General features: G+C 44.5%; 1 protein-coding gene across 1 annotated transcript; it reads right to left on the bottom strand.

Annotated features, from left to right (window-relative positions):
* Positions 1–1,317: 1,317 nt before the first annotated feature.
* On the bottom strand, positions 1,318–9,940 carry LOC149344224 (uncharacterized). Its single transcript, XM_089546225.1, has 5 exons — positions 9,785–9,940; positions 7,142–7,203; positions 6,914–7,003; positions 4,495–4,521; positions 1,318–1,479 (listed from the first exon to the last, which is right to left on the bottom strand). Exons 1-5 carry the CDS (start codon positions 9,855–9,857, stop codon positions 1,420–1,422), a joined length of 312 nt encoding a protein of 103 aa, XP_089402351.1. The 5' UTR covers positions 9,858–9,940; the 3' UTR covers positions 1,318–1,419.
* Between the last annotated feature and the right edge of the window lie 8,902 nt (positions 9,941–18,842).

The raw sequence follows: 18,842 nt of genomic DNA, 5'->3' as shown, positions 1-18,842 counted from the left end.
AGAGCATCAAGGCACCAGAGCGAGCGAAACCGTCAACCACGCAGATATCCCGGACAGGCTCTTCTGATAGCCCAAAGAGCGATAATTTTTCTCTTTCATTTTCTGGCCGCAATGCGCAGCTCGCGGCTGCCTTTCGCTCCAAAGAATAAAGTGAGTGCGGTACTTTAAAAGTTGTCCATCCGTAATTAACGCTTTATGCGAGCATTGCTAAAAGAAAAAGATGATTCGATCGTACTTGACCATTCATTATTTTCGCGGGAATGTTTCTAGTAAATAGAGGTAACTCAGCAAACTTTTTTTGCTGTATTTGTAATAGGTATGAGGTGAAACCTTGTGAAATTTTAGTGTCTGCTCCCCCCCCCCCCGTACATGTAATGCCAGCCAGGCCATTAGTGTTCTTCAATAAATAAATAAATAAAAATTGCGACGCACAGACCTTTTTTTTCTCTGTACATTCCCTAAGCTTTTGCATGGCAGCATGGAAATAAGGAAAATATTTTAAAAATATCACCACTGATAAATGGATTGACTTGATCGTGGTAGAGCTCTAATTTTTTTTAAAGCTGTGCCGCGTCTACAGGGAGCGCATTGTGTGTATTTCAATAGTATTTGTGTTGGCCACCCGATATCACGGCAATACGGGCGCGCATGAAAGGTTTTCTGCGATATCTTTTTGTGACTGCCTGAGTTAAAAGAAGAAATTTTTGTCTTCAGTTCACTTTAAGGCATGCCAGGAGGCAACCGACAGGGTAACGGCTCGTCAGGCGACGAAAAGAGTTAGCAGGTGTTTGGCTGCGAGCACTTGTCATATGGTGAATCGGAAATTTCGGAGCCTTCGGATACATACATTAAAAAGGCCGCCTGAACTCAACGTTTACATTTACGCGCTGTGTTACTGTGGAGGGCTGGGAATGCTATCGAACACAGTTGCCGAAACGTGTTTCTGGATGCGAGAAGAAGTAAGACGCTGTGGCTGTGCTTCAATACTGTCCATTCACGCTTCTCCCTTCAGAACCTGTGGCCAAACGATTAAGAGGGCACAGTTCGCACTTGCAAGAGCGGCAGAGGAACACTCGGCTTAGTCGCTAATTCCCGATTTAGCCTGCCATTTCAAAGACTCTCAAGTGGACAAGATGCTAGTTCCTCTGGTTAAGAGTTTACCTCTCGCGATGTCTTTTGTCTGTGGAACTTGAACACAGTGGCGCCCTAGGGAACAACCCTCAGCCTTTTGATGAAAAACGCGTGCCTGCGTGCGCGGCGGCAAGCCCTGCGAGGCAGTTGCCAATGCTAGGGCCCATATATTATTTCTGGCTGGTCTATCTGTTCAACGACCACATTTATTTCATAGAGCTCTTTACAAACAAACTTGCTGCTATCCGAACTCAGCGTTGTACTTGTCGCTTCGCGTGTTGAACCACATCAACTTTGGCCAGGCTTGCACTCCATGTACGCCTTTCTGATAGCTTCCGCCTCCTCGGGCTGAAACGAAAAAAAAGCAGCGACACCGTCAAAAATCATTCGCGTTATTAGAGAGACTCTGGTGTCTTATCAGCGTTTTTTTTTAAATATTGAGTGCAAGTAATGTGAAACCCTCCTTTTTTTATTACAGCTGTCATCATCATCTCATAAAGCCGCTTCCTTGTTCGCGCTACTTTAACAACCGACTAGAGCATCCCAAGAGCAGAGTGGGAGTAACAGAAGTAGAAGGAACGATTTAATTTCTGAGAAGCTCTTTTTAACATAATAGACTAAGACAGCTGCCAGTTCCTAAAATCGTACAGGTGTTTCTTTTATAATGCGCAATGATGTAATTTGCAAAGTAGAATATATTGAAGATTCGAGCCCTCAGATAGCTGCCAAAACTGAAAGAATGGCAGGTAAAAGTAGTACTTAATTACATTATCCGTACGTGTGCAGAGCAGCCCGACTAGGCGCGTCTGTCAAATTATTCATTTATTTTTTTTTCACTCTCCATGATTAGGCGATTCAGTGCGACAAACGGACATCCGTTTGGACTACGAATCGCGCACTGCGCAACATTTCGTGCTGAATGCTTTGTGCCTCACTTCATCACAAGCCCTCTTCTTGAGCCATACTTGGCCACCCAATTGGCTCAATTGATTTCCTTCAGATTTGTGCGGTGGACTCTGCAAAGGTCTTTGCGGGTTCTTTTTCATCCCTGCTATCCCTGGCGCGCGCAGTGAAAGAATACTTTCGCCCAGGAGTACCGACTGTAATGACAGCTGTCACGAACGCGTTGAGCAGCTGTACATGTTCGTCTTTTGTTCTCGTCTCCTTTAGTTTTTTTATTGTTGTTCCAACGCCTTCAGGAGCTCTACTAAGGTAGCCGAGTGGTAAGGCATGAACGCAACTACTTCGGCGAGCTCGCCAAGTGCTCTTCTCGGGTGAGGGAGCTCTTTTTCTGTTCTCCCGTAGCTCTCAGCGTCCTGTCGCTAAGAATTGCTGCACTCTATTTAAATCACTACGATGAGCAGCGATTTATTTCCTTAGTCGTCGCCACGCTTAATTACCAGTGTTTATAAACGCCAAGAAAGCTTTTAACACGTTGTAACAGAACACCGGTGCCTTTATGTCACGGAGCATTCAGCGAAATTCCGACAAAAGTGACTGAAGTGGCAACGCAATAGTGCAAAGTGACAGGTTGACTGAAATTTATATTTCCATTTTTTTTTACTGACGCGGATCTTGCTCATGTACGAGTAAATCCTATGGCATTTTTTTTTTGTGCCTGTCATCTGTGGGAAAATGGATCCTATCATAAACCTGAATGGCGAAGACGTCGCTCAAGTCGTTGTTTACGCCCTATAAAGGAGCGGACCGCACCGTCAGAATTATTTTTCGTACCATGTTTTTTCTGGTCCAACACGCCTAACTAATTTTACTATGGGGGAAATGCGCCCGAATCGTCCCGCTATAAAACCATTCTTTTTACTTTTGCAGGAAAGCATACAGTTCTCGAGGGCCAAAGTCATTAGCAGGGGCATCTGTGTCTTCCTTCTGCGATTGCTATTCAAGTTATTGCTCTACTTAACAAGAAAATAAATAAGATATTACTTTGCCGGTTCTTGCCAAAGCCGCTGCAGTGTAACATGGAACGGGACTCTGGGCACAATCATATGTAATTTAAAGGCGTGAAAATTGTGTGGGCGGAAAAGTTAATACTAGTTGTGAGTCGTTATTGGGCGGTATACTTCGTGTATTTTATCATGCGTTTTGTGAAAGCAAAAGAATAGAGCAAACCAGGATTATAGCTTTTTTAGGAATATTCTATGATGGGAAATCAATGAGTGCATCGTACGTTTCCGTTTTGCCCTGCAATGTTTCATTAGATAAAGCTTTTCTGGGCATTTTCACCAATGTATTACTGTGGTGTGTTGTCAGAGCAACAGCACCGTTTTTTCGTTTCTTTCTGTGGAAACGTACCTGGGTCAAACGTTAACGGCGCAGGGGTGGCATTCTCCCGGTGTCGCCTTTTGCGACATGTCGCATTCGCTCTTCGCTTATTGGCTCGAGCCGCGGTGACGGCGGCGTGACGACACGGACCCGCCTTCCTGCTACGTCATCGTGACGTCGCCCCAATTTACTACGCTTAGTCGAACAACGGAATGCGCTGAAGCGATTCGCGCGGGCAACGGGCTACCGTTAGCGTACGAACGCAATCGGCAGTTGCGGCTTTTGCGCCCTTGGCGTGAAAACATGGCGACGTCCTTTCAAGCGAGAGCCGCCCGCTTCAGCCAATTCAACAGTCCTTGCGATTCCGGTCGGCATGTTTACCGGCAACTACTGGTGTTGTTACTTTTCGCTATGACTTACCTTGCTTCGACGATAAAGTTTAAGCTGCAATTCAGCCTAGTTTTTTTAGATACGCTCTCGATTCTGGAGCGCGCAAGCCTAACGGGACCTCCAGCTACACTGCTACCGTCTGCAACTGCCCGAAACGCAGCCGAAACCTAGCACAACCATCCGGAACGAAAGAAAAATACATTTGGAGCTTTTTCGCGGTGTTTTATAGACTTAAATGAAGTAAAGTGAGTTTATATTAAATTTGCAAATGTTTTTTTTGAACATTAGACGTCATGTGATGGCAAATATTCTTGCTATAAAAGATACGAAACTACTGCTGCTAGTGAATCAGCAGTGGTAAATTGTCGCTTTTCGGAGTGAATGAATGCACCGCAGACGATAGTGCCGGCGGCTTTTTCCGTTTCTTCGAGCATCTGTAAGCACTTTTTTAGGCCCCGCCCATATGCGACATGTCGCAAAAGGCGACACCGGCAGAATACCACCCCAGATGTCACTTAAGTTAACGAGAACAGAAAACTGGGCAAGTTGGATTACTCAGCGCTGCTTTAAGATGAATCACTTAAGTTGTTTATGCACTGAGGTGGATGTACACAAGTGCGCGCAAAGCTCTGCTAAACAATGTAAGAAGTGCGCTTCAACAATACAAGAGAGAAATAAAAATCTACTTACGGAGAAAAGCTTCTTGACCATCGCTCCCTACAAAAGGAAAGGAAAATTTCAATCACGGTGTACTTGTCAAGTGACTTTCTTGTATATAGTTTAGCTCAGGGTCTCACTACCAAGTAAAATTAGTCTATTATTCTTTAAAATATCATGTTTAGCTCTGCATCGATTCCTCAGCAAGATCTATGCCCGCATTTTACGATCGGTCGGTTTACTTCGAATTGTAAACCTGCTCGTAAACACGCTCTAGTATACAGTCAAGTAAAACAACAGCTAATGAGGAAATGTTATACCGGACAGCACTCTTTCACGGTGTGCGCCAAAAGCCATGCATACCTTGAGACGTTAATTTTCTGGCTGAAACATCGTTCTTTAGGCGGAAGAGTGTGGCTAGTTGACTGGTTAATGTGTTAAAACAATACAAGTATTCGAAGTCACCCACATAGAGCGAGATTTTCATAATGCAATAACGACAATATAGGCTGATATTTATGACCACAACTTTGCAGTGATGTTCGCTGTGGTGCCCTGAAAGAGGAGCCGCATTTGGCGACTTCCGGTACGATCAGAGCTACAGAAAATGTGGTAGGGTTTTAACGTAGTTTAACCGACTAGACGTGCAAAAGCATGTGTTTAGACTTGTTGGCTCATGGTTTTCCTGTGCTGGGTCGTTGGCGCGTCTGGCGACGATTATAGTTTGCTAGTAGTAAAGTTGTTTTATTTTGACGCGGAATGCCGGCGACGATGCCTCTAAAACAAGTAATCTATGAAGCAGCGGGGCGAAAGGCAGGGTCTCAACGAGCAGTTCTCCAGCATGAGCGTCAGCCGGCCGCATTAAGGGCTTCGTTGCGTTGCGTCGGCTCATGACCATGTTCATTCCAGTAGCATTAGTTGGTGAAGCCGACGATGTGCAATGTACATCGCCAGAGTGTGTATATTAGTTCTATGGCAGCATTAGTTGGTGAAGACTACGATGTGCATTGCACTCCGAGAGTGTGTTGCAGTTTAACACGAGGCATGATCGATGATGAGACTTTCTACTTAACTGGTTTCTGCTGTTGATACGGTGCCTATCATTGCCGCCCGTTTAGTTGTGTTTCTTCTGTCAGGCTACCGCAGTGCAGCTAATAGATGAGTGCCTTGCAGAGGATTTGTATATAGCCCTTACTCTACATACACAAGCTCGTGTAGTAAATGCCATGTTAGAAAAAAAATGCGGCGATAACAAGTGCTCTCATGCAGACGCCACCAAAACTTATCTGTTCGCGCCGCCCCGGTGTTCAGATCCTAGTAGTGGCAGTATTGAGCTTAATTATTAATGGTTAAACCAATGTCACGCTCACGGCCGAGCTTCGCACGAACTCGGTGAGCCGGTTTTACCTCATAAAGTATTTATTTCGCAGAAATATCTAGGCAATGAATGTTTGGTGGGTGCTCCTACCGCCTCGAACGGCACAGGGAAAGGAACATAAATAAACAAGGCTCAGCTTGCTTGCAGTTCCCCTTTTCATCCACATCTCTGCTTGCACGAAGAAGGCAGCCATGTTTATTAGGAGCATTTGTGACCAGCTTATCACTAACAATTGAAGCATATGGCTATACTTTGATTATTTGCTGCTTATTTTATAACATACTGCAGGGAAATGTGGTAGCTAGGGTAAGAAACTGATATCCGGTAGCTCCCGCCACAACAGTTTTGAGTAAAGAAAAAACTTTGTACAATCCCACTTACTCGATCTGAATCGCCACTATTTCTATAGCTATCATGGAGAGAGGACGTGTTACTCTTCGACCGTTAACAGCAGTTTCTCACCCTTCCGCCGACACTGCTTATGTTGAAGAAGTATGATAGCAAAAAATGTTGAATTATTGGTCTGATTTCTTTCTTTGCAATTCAAAAACTACTCTGAAAACGACTCGCGCTTTGTTATGAAAATTGATTCAATTTAGCATTTGTTTGTTGCACGGTGGTTTGCATAGTTTGCTTTGTAGAACAGGCCAGTATTAAGCTCATAATATTATACACATTTCAAAATTGCTTTCTAAATTTTGGTTTTGTTTCACACACACCTGCGTTCACATTAAAAGTACTGCACTGCTCTTCCATTAAGTAGAATGCAGCTGTCATGGTCTGCACCTGTATTCCGTACTGCAAGCTTTAGAATCTGTAATGTTGGAAACTCTACGGGCGAAAGGCTTTTAGAAAGTTCTTTCATATTTTTTAAACTATAAGAAATGCACACTGATGACCCAACGTCATCTCCCACCAAGCACCTCTTAGCGATTGCTGCCATGAAAATCAAACTGAATACTGAAGCCTGAATAAGCCCGCTTGACCAGATAGAAGTAGTTTTTCTGACCACGATTCTCTTGAGGGATTTCAAAAAGCGATAATTTGAGGAGAGTGTCAAAACAGTGCACTCACAAAGTCCGCTTCGGCATCGCAGTGCTTCTTAAGAACCTCGGCCAGGTTATCGCCCTGGCTGTGGATGATATCTCTTGCCTTTCCCTTGAGCTGTGAAGAAAATAACGCGTTACAAAACGTCAGAGCCGACGACAATGCACACACAAAAAACTGACGCATTCTGTATCCATGGTAGGCTTCTTTTTGTCTGAATGCATGAAACGCAGACTAACGGATTGGCAAGTATACCTCTGTGTCTACGTGTCCACCCATGCACTGCAGCACTGCCTTGATCTGGTCGTTGTCTAGCCCTGCAAAGCATAAAAAAGTTTTAGGTTGCATTTAAGAGTTTGTAAGGTGCTGTGCCTAAGGTTCGGTCGTATTCTCACCGCTTTTACAAAAAAGGCCTAACGTAGCGTGTATGTTCGTCACTGTCTTGGCTCGCTCTTACACTATGACATGTGAGTAAATTAAAACCTCCTAATTTACTTAATATAACAAGCAGTTACATTGCTTGGCAGGCATTGCAATGAACTCAGAAGGTTACGCTAAAAAAATAGCGTCCTTCGCTATGCAGTAATTTCGAATAGTAGGAAAGCGTTGAAATCTGTGATGCTTCCAATGCTTCGGGACCCTTGGGTTGCTCACTGGAGAAGCACTTATCAGGTCACCTTCATTATTGATTTTTATCCTAACGACGCAGTGAGAAAGAAGAACCTTCTTCAGAACGGATTTGCTGCACATGGAGGCATTTGAAAATATCTCGTTCGCAGCCTTGCGCAAGGTAGACCTTGCACCTTCGTTAATGGTATAGTGATCTGTGAATCTCCGCGCACCTTCTCCAGAGAAAGAAAACTCATGATAAGAGCAGTTAATGCCAGGTTCGCCCTCGATAAAGATTTTTTGTCGAAAATTAGCTGGAAAATATATAGAATTTGGTTTTTGGCATGCGGAAATTATTATTGTCGTGCATGCAGCCTAAGCGACTCTTAGGCTCTAGAGGCCGGGCTTCAATAGCCGTCCTCCACTTGGAAAGGGCCTCAAGACACCGGCGACTATGTTGGGCGAACGGCAGTTACTAAAAACTTTCATCGGAGTGATCACGCTTGCGCTAATATCGCACAAACAGTGACTGCTAAAGAGATGTCGCATGTTGATAACCTTTTAGCCATAATTGCACTAAGTGCCCTAAGTGCACTAAGCGCACCCAATTACAAGTTGCTTCTTAAACATGCACATAAACGCTTTCTTCCGCTTTTGCATGCGGTTTGATGGATCCTCTTATAAACAAGCAACCGAGAAGCCTTGCCAGCTGAAGCACAAGGAGCATTAAAAGCCCTGGCGCAGCTTGTGTGTGAATCTTGACTGTTAAACGCTCGGTATTTTCTGGCGAATTGAAACATTTGGCTTGAAACATGGCCAATTCTGGCCAATTGAAACACTTGGCGAACATGTCAAGCGACATGTTTGTGCCGAAAAAGTTACCTTCAGCTACTGTCACTTTATGGTTTCCACAGATGTATACTGCTTGTTTGGAAGTCGGTTACGCTGGGCCCGTCTCTGAATGCTTATTGTTATGATGTGAATTTACTTTTTGTGGCAATGTTATGCGCTCCGTGTAGCCCTTGACGACAATTCTGTTCATCACTTCGCATTCACTTTTTCACACAGAATACTACTAGCTGCCGCGGTGGCTCAGTGGTTTGGCGCTCGGCTACTGACCCGAAGGACGCTGGTTCGATCCCGTCCGCGGCGGTTGAATTTCTATGGAGGCAAAATTCTAGAGGCCCGTGTACTGTGCGATGTCAGTGCACGTTAAAGAACCCCAGGTGTTCGAAATTTTCGGAGTCCTTCACTACGGCGTCTCTCATAGCCTGAGTCGCTCTGGGAAGTTAAACCCAAACTAAACCAAAATAAACCAAACTAAACAGATTACTACTCGAGGCGGGTGGGTTTAGAGAACAAATATAATTCCGAACTTGGCAGAATTGCACGCTCGGTAGAGCAGATTCTAGAAGATGAAGAAATAAGAAATTTAATGGAATCTACATATATCAATAAATCAGTTTATTCTGCACTGCAAAGACATTTTACAGATTCAGGCCTCCCGAAGCCTCATTGGGCTTGAATGGCAGCGCCTGGCAGGTAGCGGGAAGTCGCGTGCGGCGCTTTACAAACTAAGATTAGCAGAAAGAAACAGAAAAATAGGAACAGCAAAAAAACGTTCAAACACATCACACTTCACAGTTAACTGGAAAAAACGCTGAATCCACTAAACTACATCAACAACAAATGTATATCAGGAAATGTAGGCGATGAAAGTCCAGGAAAATGACCATGTAAGGAACGACGAGACAAAACAGGCGATAAATTGTACAACAAAAAACGAAGTTAAAGGTCAGATGAAAACAGATCAACGCAATAGTTCTTTAGTATTATAAATTGTACTCACAGAAAATGCGCTTGACGGCAACACGTTTAGTGACGAAGGAACATAGAAAGCACGCGTTCTTTTACCATAGCGAGTAGAGCAGCGGGGAATACTATATCTCTCTTTTGGTCTGAGAGATCTACTCCGAACATACTTAACTTTATACGCACTTTCCCAAAAATGTTTGAGTACAACCGTTTCAAATAAAACAGCATTGAAGTTTGGGAGCCTTAGAAAACTAAAATATAGTGGCACCAAGAAAGAGAAGCAGGCGGGTAGCGTGATATATCACTAGCATTTTTCCTGAACTTACCCGAAAAACATGGCTCATACATTAGCGCTGTATGAAACAAGGCCCAAAATGGGTTGAGAATTTCGTTGTCAAATACAAGATCCTGAGCCAAAATCTAAGAGCCATGCCTAAATGTTAAAAATCGGGACAATCACTTCAGTTCTCTTACCGCACAGTTCATGGCCACCTTTGACGACGATGGCTCCAGCCACGATGAGTGCACAGGCGAAGAGCACCTTCATTCTGGACGGGCAGAAACTCAGGGAGAAGGCAACGAGACGAAGGCAAGAACTGCAAGATTTAGCTTAGTAGAATTACCCCGGGCCGACACCCTTTATATATGCGCATGCTTTCTATTCCAGTGTCCTTGGTTAGAACTAGGAACGTCACTGACAGCTATTTCTTAATATTGTGCAATATTTAACGTCCGTGCTTGCCCAGCTTTTTTACCTCGTTGCGAATATGCGTATAACAAAGAAACAAAACGCACAAAAAAGATCCAAGAGGAAGGCTTTTTTTCTGTCGCGACAAGCAGGATCGTCGTGTAACAGGAAACTTTCGCGCTACGATAGCACACATAGCGCCTTTTGATCATCAGCAGATTTTGCTGTCTCCCTCATTTTCTCTCTTTTTTGCCCCGATCCGATCCCGCCCTTTTGCATAGATCTCACCCTCCTGGAGAGCCGCCCCCAGCACGTGACTATTGCGCATTGTATCACCCATCCAGCGCTGCTTTTCTCTTCGCCGTTGTATTCCAGGAGATGACGACGCCTTGCCTGTCCGAATTATTCAGGGTGCCAGCAACCTTCCATCCCCGCCTACGCGTCTGCACTCCCTGTGCACTTATGGACTCGCTGTCATGTCTGTTCCTGAAGGGATCAGAGAAGTTACAAGCAACATACTACATACAAGTAATGGACGAGAAAGCTAAGTGAAATAATGAACAAGAAGACACGGCATCAAGGTCGTGTGAAACTCATTTGGCAGCCTTGGTAGCGAGAGTAAACAGATGGCTTCATAACACACAGAAAGTGAATAAAAGAGGGGAAAGCCTCAGAATGCTTTCGAACGTTTGAAAAGAGCACTTGCCTTTTCTTGAAATCTGGGGAACAGGTTTCGTCCGGATCAACACCCTTACGTTTGCATTTTTTGCAGTGCTCGGCAAGGTGCCCAGAAATTGCAGTACTGTCTACATTGTTCCTGTGCTCTTGAAGCCTAATGTTGAGGCACCCGCCTGTTTCAATCGCTGCACAATTCTTGCTAGAGGACGGGATAGGATATACAGGGAAATCGCAGAAGCGTTCGAAATCCACAACGCAAAAGAACAATGTGTGAGTACACCCTCCCTGTGCTTGTCGCAAAAAGAATTGGATTTTCTTAGAGGCAGGGTAAATGTTTAATCCTTTCCTTAAATGCCCCGCTCTGTCATTTTTGTTAATCACCTTGTGCTGCGATTTTAGTCCCATTTCTTCATCGTTAGTTTAACGCCGTTTTTTTGCCTTTTGGCTATATGTATATCTGTTTTCATCAGTTTCACTTTTCGTCCCGGCCTCTTACACCGTGGTTTTTATCGCTTTTTGTCTTTTTTCGGCCTTTCACCTTTTTATTGTTTTTACCCTTGGACGTGACTACACTGTTACGTTGATTGTGCAGGATCGCCTTGGACACACCCCCCTTTTTGTACCTTATATATGTGTCCTGCATCGAAATAAAATTCCAGTTGCTAGTCAGCGCCCGTGTCTGTGTTTTGCTCCTTCGGGTTTCGTCTCGTCCCTTGCGCTGTTTTATTTCATTCTGAGAAATGTTAGCAGGAGGTGCAGGACATTAGGTAAAAGTAGAATGATAAATTGAACAAAGAGGGAAAGGAAGGTAAAATGCGATTGACGGGGGAAAGGAGGAGTCGGGGCAGAGGTATAGGGTGAAAGATACGATAAAGCGGCGTTATGAACTACTGAGCTGAGAAGTGGTCGGTACATGTGCAAGACCTTTTTAAAGAATTAAGCTTGTGCCTAAATGAACCTGAGGCTGATCCCCACTGGTTGTAGGGTTTTAAATTTGTTAATTAATAATGGCTCTTTGTGTTTTCTGCCGCTTGCAGATTAGAAGCCTAATCGAAGAAAGAACAGTTTAAGTTGATTGAAGTTGTGAGCACGTTGATTAAAATGTTCCGACACTGCCTTCTGTAAATTCCTTGCTGTGGCAGCTTTGTGACCATTTAGTGTGGCGCACACTGATTTCCCGGTTCCTCTAATATATTGTTTGTGCCAAGAGGAGCATTGTAGCATTTAGACGGCGCGTATTTACAGCTAGTCTTTATATCGAAGCTGAAGTCGCTTGCCGTGCTTCTAACAGTAGTGTCGCTTTGTTAATGCTTGCATGTCTTACAACATGCATGAGCATGAGCTTACTGTCGGGGGAGTATTGTAGAGCCTAATGTAAAATAGAACATTTCTCAGGTTTCTGCTGCATCTGTATGTTACCCTTGATGCACGGGGAAATAGTTTCTTCACACGATCGTTGCTACTTAAAATAGAGTGGAATTCTCGCAGAATATAGCTTATGTTGGGAATGGTATCCCTATATTTTGTTATAAGTGCAGGAGGGCACTCACTGTTTACTTCTTTTCGCTTTTTATGTGCGTCGCCTCGTCTCAGAGTAGTTGCTCGTTGGAAGGCATTATTAAGCGAGTTCTGGGTATGGCTGCTATCAATTTTCGTGTTTTTTTAGAGAGTGGAGGTGCTTCAAATAATGTTGTCGTTGGTGCTTAATCTTCTCAGGTGTGTTGTCTTTCCAGTGTCTTCTTTGATGGCTAGTGAAACTGCTGTCGATCGGTAGGCTTCCTGCAGAGTGAGGTTTTAAGCTGCCTATTTCTAAACAATAGTGTCGAGTATGTGAACTTTTGTTTTATAGTACCGGGATTAAAATTTAATGCTAGAGTGTAATGAACTAATGTGCGAGATGAGCGCTTTTGGGACATGAGGTCCGCGTTTTTATATCGCGAAAAAAGTCGTCTATGTAATACAGGTATAAGAGCAGTTTTTTTCGAGTAGCAGTATACAAACGTTTGCATAGCTATGTGCGAAGGTAGTGTCCACATTTGTTCGAAATACTTGAAGGCATTAAGAGGAATCGAACTCAAAATAGTTAAGCATGAGCACGAATTCAAGTAGCGAGAACTATATTTCCGTTCCATGTCAGTGTGGATTTTGAGTTAGGATGCTCGAGAGCGCATCGGTCCCTTCATTTATGGGAATATTTGTGTAGAGAGCTGCAACGTCAAGTTTCACCAGTATGCTATCCGCTGGGATAATGGGTGCGTCATTAAGCGACTTTTATATTTAAGAGAGTGCGGGGTGCCCTGGACAAAAGAAGGAAGAAGGGTGGGATGGTTGATTGTAGGCATATTACTGCTCGAAATGATAGGCCTGCCAGGAATATATGCTGTAAACAAGTATTCTGCAGAAAACTAATGGATTTTTTTACGTAAGTAGAAGCGTCCTGCTTGTTTGTTTGGCGGATTTAAGAAATTCTACTCATATTCTGTTGCTATATCCCTGGATAGTAGGAATTCCAGTTTGCTCAGAATTACATTGCAGAACCCCAAAGTGGGATAAGTATCTAAACGACACCAGCCTCAACAAACTTAAGTTAGCTGAGATTTAGGGGTTGCTGCTTCTGAGAGTAAAAAAAAAAATCGGTTTTCATTGGAAATCATGCATTTTATATAGAACGAAAATGCGAAAGATGAAAGACAAGGATCCCTACCATCGCTCCCTATTACAATTACACGACGTTTATGAGAAGCAAAATTTTTATTGTTTAATACAATTGCAAACTTGTAGCCGCACAGCTAAACCATGGATCTTGCTTGTTCGAAACCGAGTCGAAAACGAATAGGCTAGCTTTGCTGCCAAATCGAAGAGGAATTGCGTAGTTAAAAACCGAATCAACTACAAATCAGACTGAAAGGATCGAACCGAAAATGAATCTAATATGTGCGCGATTAGGCAGTGACCTCAGGTCCGGGTCACGAGAGTGAAATAACTAGGAGAATAAAAATGGGGTGGAGCGCATTTGGCAGGTTCTCATCATATCATGAATAACAGTTTACTAATCCCTCAAGCGAAAAGTATATAACAGTTCTATCTTACCTGTCTTTCCGATGGGTCAGAAACTTGGAGGCTATCGAAAAGGGTTAAGCTTCAGGCGACACGCCACCCAAAATCACCGCATTAACTCGATGTTCTTCATATACGAAGCACAGGAAGATTTTCTTTCTTTACAGTCGACGGCCGTGTAGGAACTATTGCCGAATCCTAGTTGATAGGAAGGACGAGAAAGAAAGCAGTGGCCTCCGAAAGCGGGCGTCCCGGCAAGGTTTGCTCAAGTTGGTTAAAAACTGTCGCATCACTTGATCTTGAAGACCATACGTAACAGCATTATGAACACCGTCACAGGATGTGGACAATGTAATCCTTCTCTTTGCACTGGCCGATCGGCGCCAGCACGCTAGGAGCGTCTAATTGCGTCCTGTTTTAGAAGAATCGTCGAAAGAAACTGTAGCGTGCTGTATTGGAACTTCATGAAAATTATTCGAAAAATCATCGCAAACTTGAAAACAGATTCGATTCGTCTCAAATAATGTTTATGATGCACTATTTAATTCGTTCACTGAATAGGACATCAAGATATTTTATTCGCTATTCGAAGATATCGAATATTCGTATGCCCGTAGGTAAAACACAGCCATGAAATAAAGACTGCAGAAGCGCTGCTCTCCTTTCATCACTTCATGCAAAGTGAGGATAGGTCAGAATAACTTTAGCTCTAGCGCAAGTGCTTTTCTGTGGTCAGATGAGTTCATCTCCGAAACAGTCGGTTGCCTCTATTCCAGGGCTCCGCTGGATGCTGCCGTGAGCTGACCTCGCCGTATCAGACCGATCTGGTCATCGCAGCAGTCGCTGGAGAGCAGACCCTCCCATTGCTCCGCACTTTGGTTTGGTGTAAATGGGACGATGTCGGCTTTCTGACACGCTCATGTTCTGCGATACAATGTAGGTTTTGCATGGCATCACGGACAATTGTGTGCGTAAAGTGTGCGGTGAATTTCACTTTGTGTGTTCAGGTTTGGATATGACCCCGTTTGTAGTTGTCTCCATGTGACAGCCTCTTCTGTTTTAATGATTTGTGCAGTGTTGGGTACCGCATCCTGCCACCTTTGTAGTTTTTGAGTATGGCCGAGTATTCCTGAGGTACTGGCAGGGATTCCTCAAGGTCGCTGATGTTGGATGCTTGGTAGTTAGTATACGAGCCATCCTGTCCGCCTCTTCGTTTCCCGCTACCCCCCCCCCCCCCCCCCCCCCCCCCCCCTGTGCCCTGCTACCAGATGATCTTATGTTTGATCGGCTTGTGTGGTTCTGCATCTGTTTGTTGCGTCTTGAAGTCTACGAAGCGGAGTGTGCGGAGCGCTCTGTGACCGACTCTGCCGCAAAGATATGTTGCAGCAGCTTGCTTGTGAGTCAGCGTGTCAGTGTTAGTCAGCCCTCCGCCGCCGCTAGAGCGACGGCCGCTTCTTCAGCCTCAGCTATCCTGCAGGCTTGCATTGAGGCGCTGGTAATCCCGTGTAATTCCGAGTTGACTACAGTTGCCACTTGTTGGTGTCTTGTCCCCTTGTCATGGCGTATGTGGCAGCGTCCACGTTCACTATTATATCCTGGGATGCGTGTGTTTTCTGTAAGCGGTCGGCCCTTGCCACTGTGCGGTAATAGTAGAGCTTAGGGTCCATGTTTTTTTTTGGTATTGGTGCCACCCTGAGCGTGCTGTGGTACTCATCGGGGATCGTTTCGGTTCTCAATATTTCCCGAATTTGCTCGGTGTAGCCCGCTTTCTTTTAGAGAACTCTGCCTGTGGTGGTCTGCTGTAGTATGCGCATTTGGGCAACATGCTGCGCTTCCCGTAGTTCTTCGAACGTGTTGTGCAGTCCCAAGGCCAAGAGCTTTTCAGTTGAGGTGTTAAGGGGTAGTCCAAGCGCGGTTTATACGCTTTATAGCCATTGAGACGGCTGCTTGCTATTTCACCGATCATCAGGCCGTCTTTGTGGCAACTGAGAAACAACAAGATGAAGGCTTCGAAAATAAATGTGTTACACTGTAAAAATGTCTAGTCTTCAATGTAACCATATCTTAACCATAGGTAACAACAAAACCTAAACACTGAAACGTACCAAGCTAAACTTTAAAGATATAACCGCAGAGATAACCAAGCTAAACAATAAGATTAACCACACCTATCGCTACGCACATCCAGGCATAACTGAGTTGAGCCACAGCCAGTTTTTTTTGTTTTTGTTCTGGTTTTGTTGTGTTTGTTTTGTTTTGTTCTTCTGTAAATGATAGAGCAAATTTTTCCTAGTTTATTAGGATGCGATAAGAAAACTTCTATCGCATATATGGGGCCTACTTGGTTTAGTGGATGTGACAATCGATGAATGTACGATATTACAGCATATTTTCTCCCTCACTGGAAGGACCTGATGGTTCGAACTTAGGAAATGATTTAGGCTTTTTCAGACTTTTTTGCAAGCAAGTATAATATCATTCGGAAAGCCCGCTGAACTTAGCCTCTGGACTTGCTGTTTGAAAGGTTTGGTTTGGTTTTATGCAGTTTAATGTCCCAAAGCGACGCAGGCTATGAGAGACGCCGTACTGAAGGGCTCCGGAAATTTCCACCTCCTGGGGTTCTTTAACGTGCAATGTCATCGCACTGTAAACGTTACCAACAGCATGCACGCTTGGCTTAGAAATTACTGACCCCAAACTGGACACAGCTATGCCCCATTTTACAACCCTCAAAGCCCTGAATGAAAACTAAGGAAGGGATTTTCAGACCCCTGTAAAAAAGACAAACATACGTGATAATGATTCATATCCATTCTTATATCTAAGAATTGCAGCTGATTTCTGTCTCAGGTTTCAAAGGTAAATTTCAAGCTATAACCACTAACATCAAAATCTTTAAACCACCATCTGCGTTCCTCTTGGTAGTGATGTTCTCAGAAAATATTAGATAATCATTCACATATTGGAAGACCCCTCTAACACAGTCACTAGGATTACTTTGGTAGCCTTGTCCACATAGCACAGGAGGGTATACTTAGGACCACAGCGACTTTCGAGCCGATTCATATCCTCGTTCTTTAAATATATACTCTTCCCCCATTCAATACGACTGCGTTTAAGAAAAAAAAATATTCGAAAAACCAATTAACATTAACCTCCCGAGGAAAACAATGCCTCTTCATCATTCTCTTCTATACATCTGCTGACACACTAATGGAGCCTATAATGCTGAAACGAAAAAAAAATCAATTCGTCAACGTTCACACTAAACAGCACAGCAACCCGTGTTTTTGATTTTCAAATATTGAACAACAGCCAAAGAATTTGACACCGAAACGGATCATCAGTTGCAAGTGAACATAAGTTATTTTGCATAACAATAGAGATCACGCGGTGACCCCCATTGGGAGAATGCGAAAGCACTGACGTCTCCTCGGCACTCGTCGCCTCTCTTCGCCTCTCTTTATTATTTTCTTTTTGTTTGTTAATATACTTACTGCATTAGCGTACTTATTGATGTTGTAATTAGAGAACAATTTAGTTACTTGATTATACCTTCTTTTATCTCAATCAACCATTTTGGTTTTTAAAATTTGGCGCCGTGGTTGCTTTCCCGTCCGCTTACTATACCGCCGTCCAGTCTCATCAACCATCTATTGGTTTTTCCTCAGAATTCATTAACTAATTATTCTATGTCAGTGACACTTTTTGTTTGTATAATATTATCCCTCATCAAATACATTTCCATTGATTTCAAATTCATTTTTGTTCATTTGCCTATTTTTGCATTATTTTGCCGTGCACGGCCGTTTTAACGACCACTCACTACATCGACGTCCTCTCTATTTCAACGTTTTATCGACATTTTCGCCTGTAATTAACTAACTAATCATCCTTTCATAAATTATTCTGCGCAGCATCCTCACATCGTCTTCTTTCGATCACAACCATTCGTTCAATGCTACCTCTTCCGAAAACGTCATAACTGCTGCGGACATGTTTTGCGGACACGTTTTGCTGACACGACACCGCCGCTGTCGCATTAAAAAAGTTAAAACCGCACGCTGCAGGTGGCATGTTGAGTGACCATACATCGGAAAGCAGTATCGGGTTTATGGGCTTATGAAAAAAAAAATACTTCCAGATAGCTTTGTTCCGCAATATTGCCACAGAACGCACGATGTCCCGAAGGGAGCTTGTACTGGCCCCCGAAGCAGCATCCAGGGGGTGTAGGCGCGAGATAGGGTTTAGCTGCCGGTCGTAGAAATTGTACCGTTGCTGGAGCGCCCTCTCCATGAGCACAGCCTCGGAGAGGAACTCGGCGACTGTTCTGGGCGGGCTACGCACAAGACCGCAGAACAATTGCTCTTTCACGCCTCTCATCAGGTGTCTGAGCTTTTTCTCTTCCGTCATGGTCGGGTCCGCTCGGTTGCAGAGGCGCGTCACTTCCTCCACGTACATCGCTACGTTCTCATTTGGTAGCTGAATGCGAGCGGTCAATTCACGCTCGGCCCGTTCACGGCGATCGCTGCTGGTGTAAGTCTCCAACAGCTGGCGACGAAAGTCCTGCCACGTCGTTAGACTCGTCTCGCGGTTTTCGTACCAGATCCGAGCGGCGTCTTCTAAGCTGAAGTAGACGTTCCGGATCTTAGCACTGTCGTCCCAGCCGTTGAAACGCGCAACGCGCTCGAACTCATCAAGCCAGTCTTGGGCGTCCTCTGAGTATCCGCCGTGAAAGGGCTTCGGGATCCGGGGATTTTGCAGGCTCACAAAAGAAGTAGGTATGAACGGGTCGCTGTCTGACCTTGCTGCCGTGGTCGTAGCCATGGGTGCGCTCTCTTGAGGCCGGAGTCCGAATTCTGGAGACAAGCAGCGGAGCCTGCGGCTGACACGATGGACGGGGGTTCGCACAAGAGGCACCGGGCTTGTGCTTCGGCTCTCCGAGGAAGGATGGAGCATCAGCCGAGAATACCCAGCACCTCCACCAGATGTCACAGGCCAGACGGAGAACAGTCGTAGACGTAGAGGGGGACCGCAGAACGGCCGAGGGTTTTAATCGCCCAGAACAGAGCCAGCTCGAGCGCGCCTCACGCGAACGCGACCACTTCG

Source organism: Amblyomma mixtum, chromosome 5 (assembly GCF_055824585.1).
Source record: "Amblyomma mixtum isolate Tamu chromosome 5, ASM5582458v1, whole genome shotgun sequence".
Lineage (NCBI taxonomy): Eukaryota > Metazoa > Arthropoda > Arachnida > Ixodida > Ixodidae > Amblyomma > Amblyomma mixtum.
The sequence above is the reverse complement of the archived record's forward strand: the minus strand, read 5'-3'. Positions and strand labels throughout refer to the sequence as shown.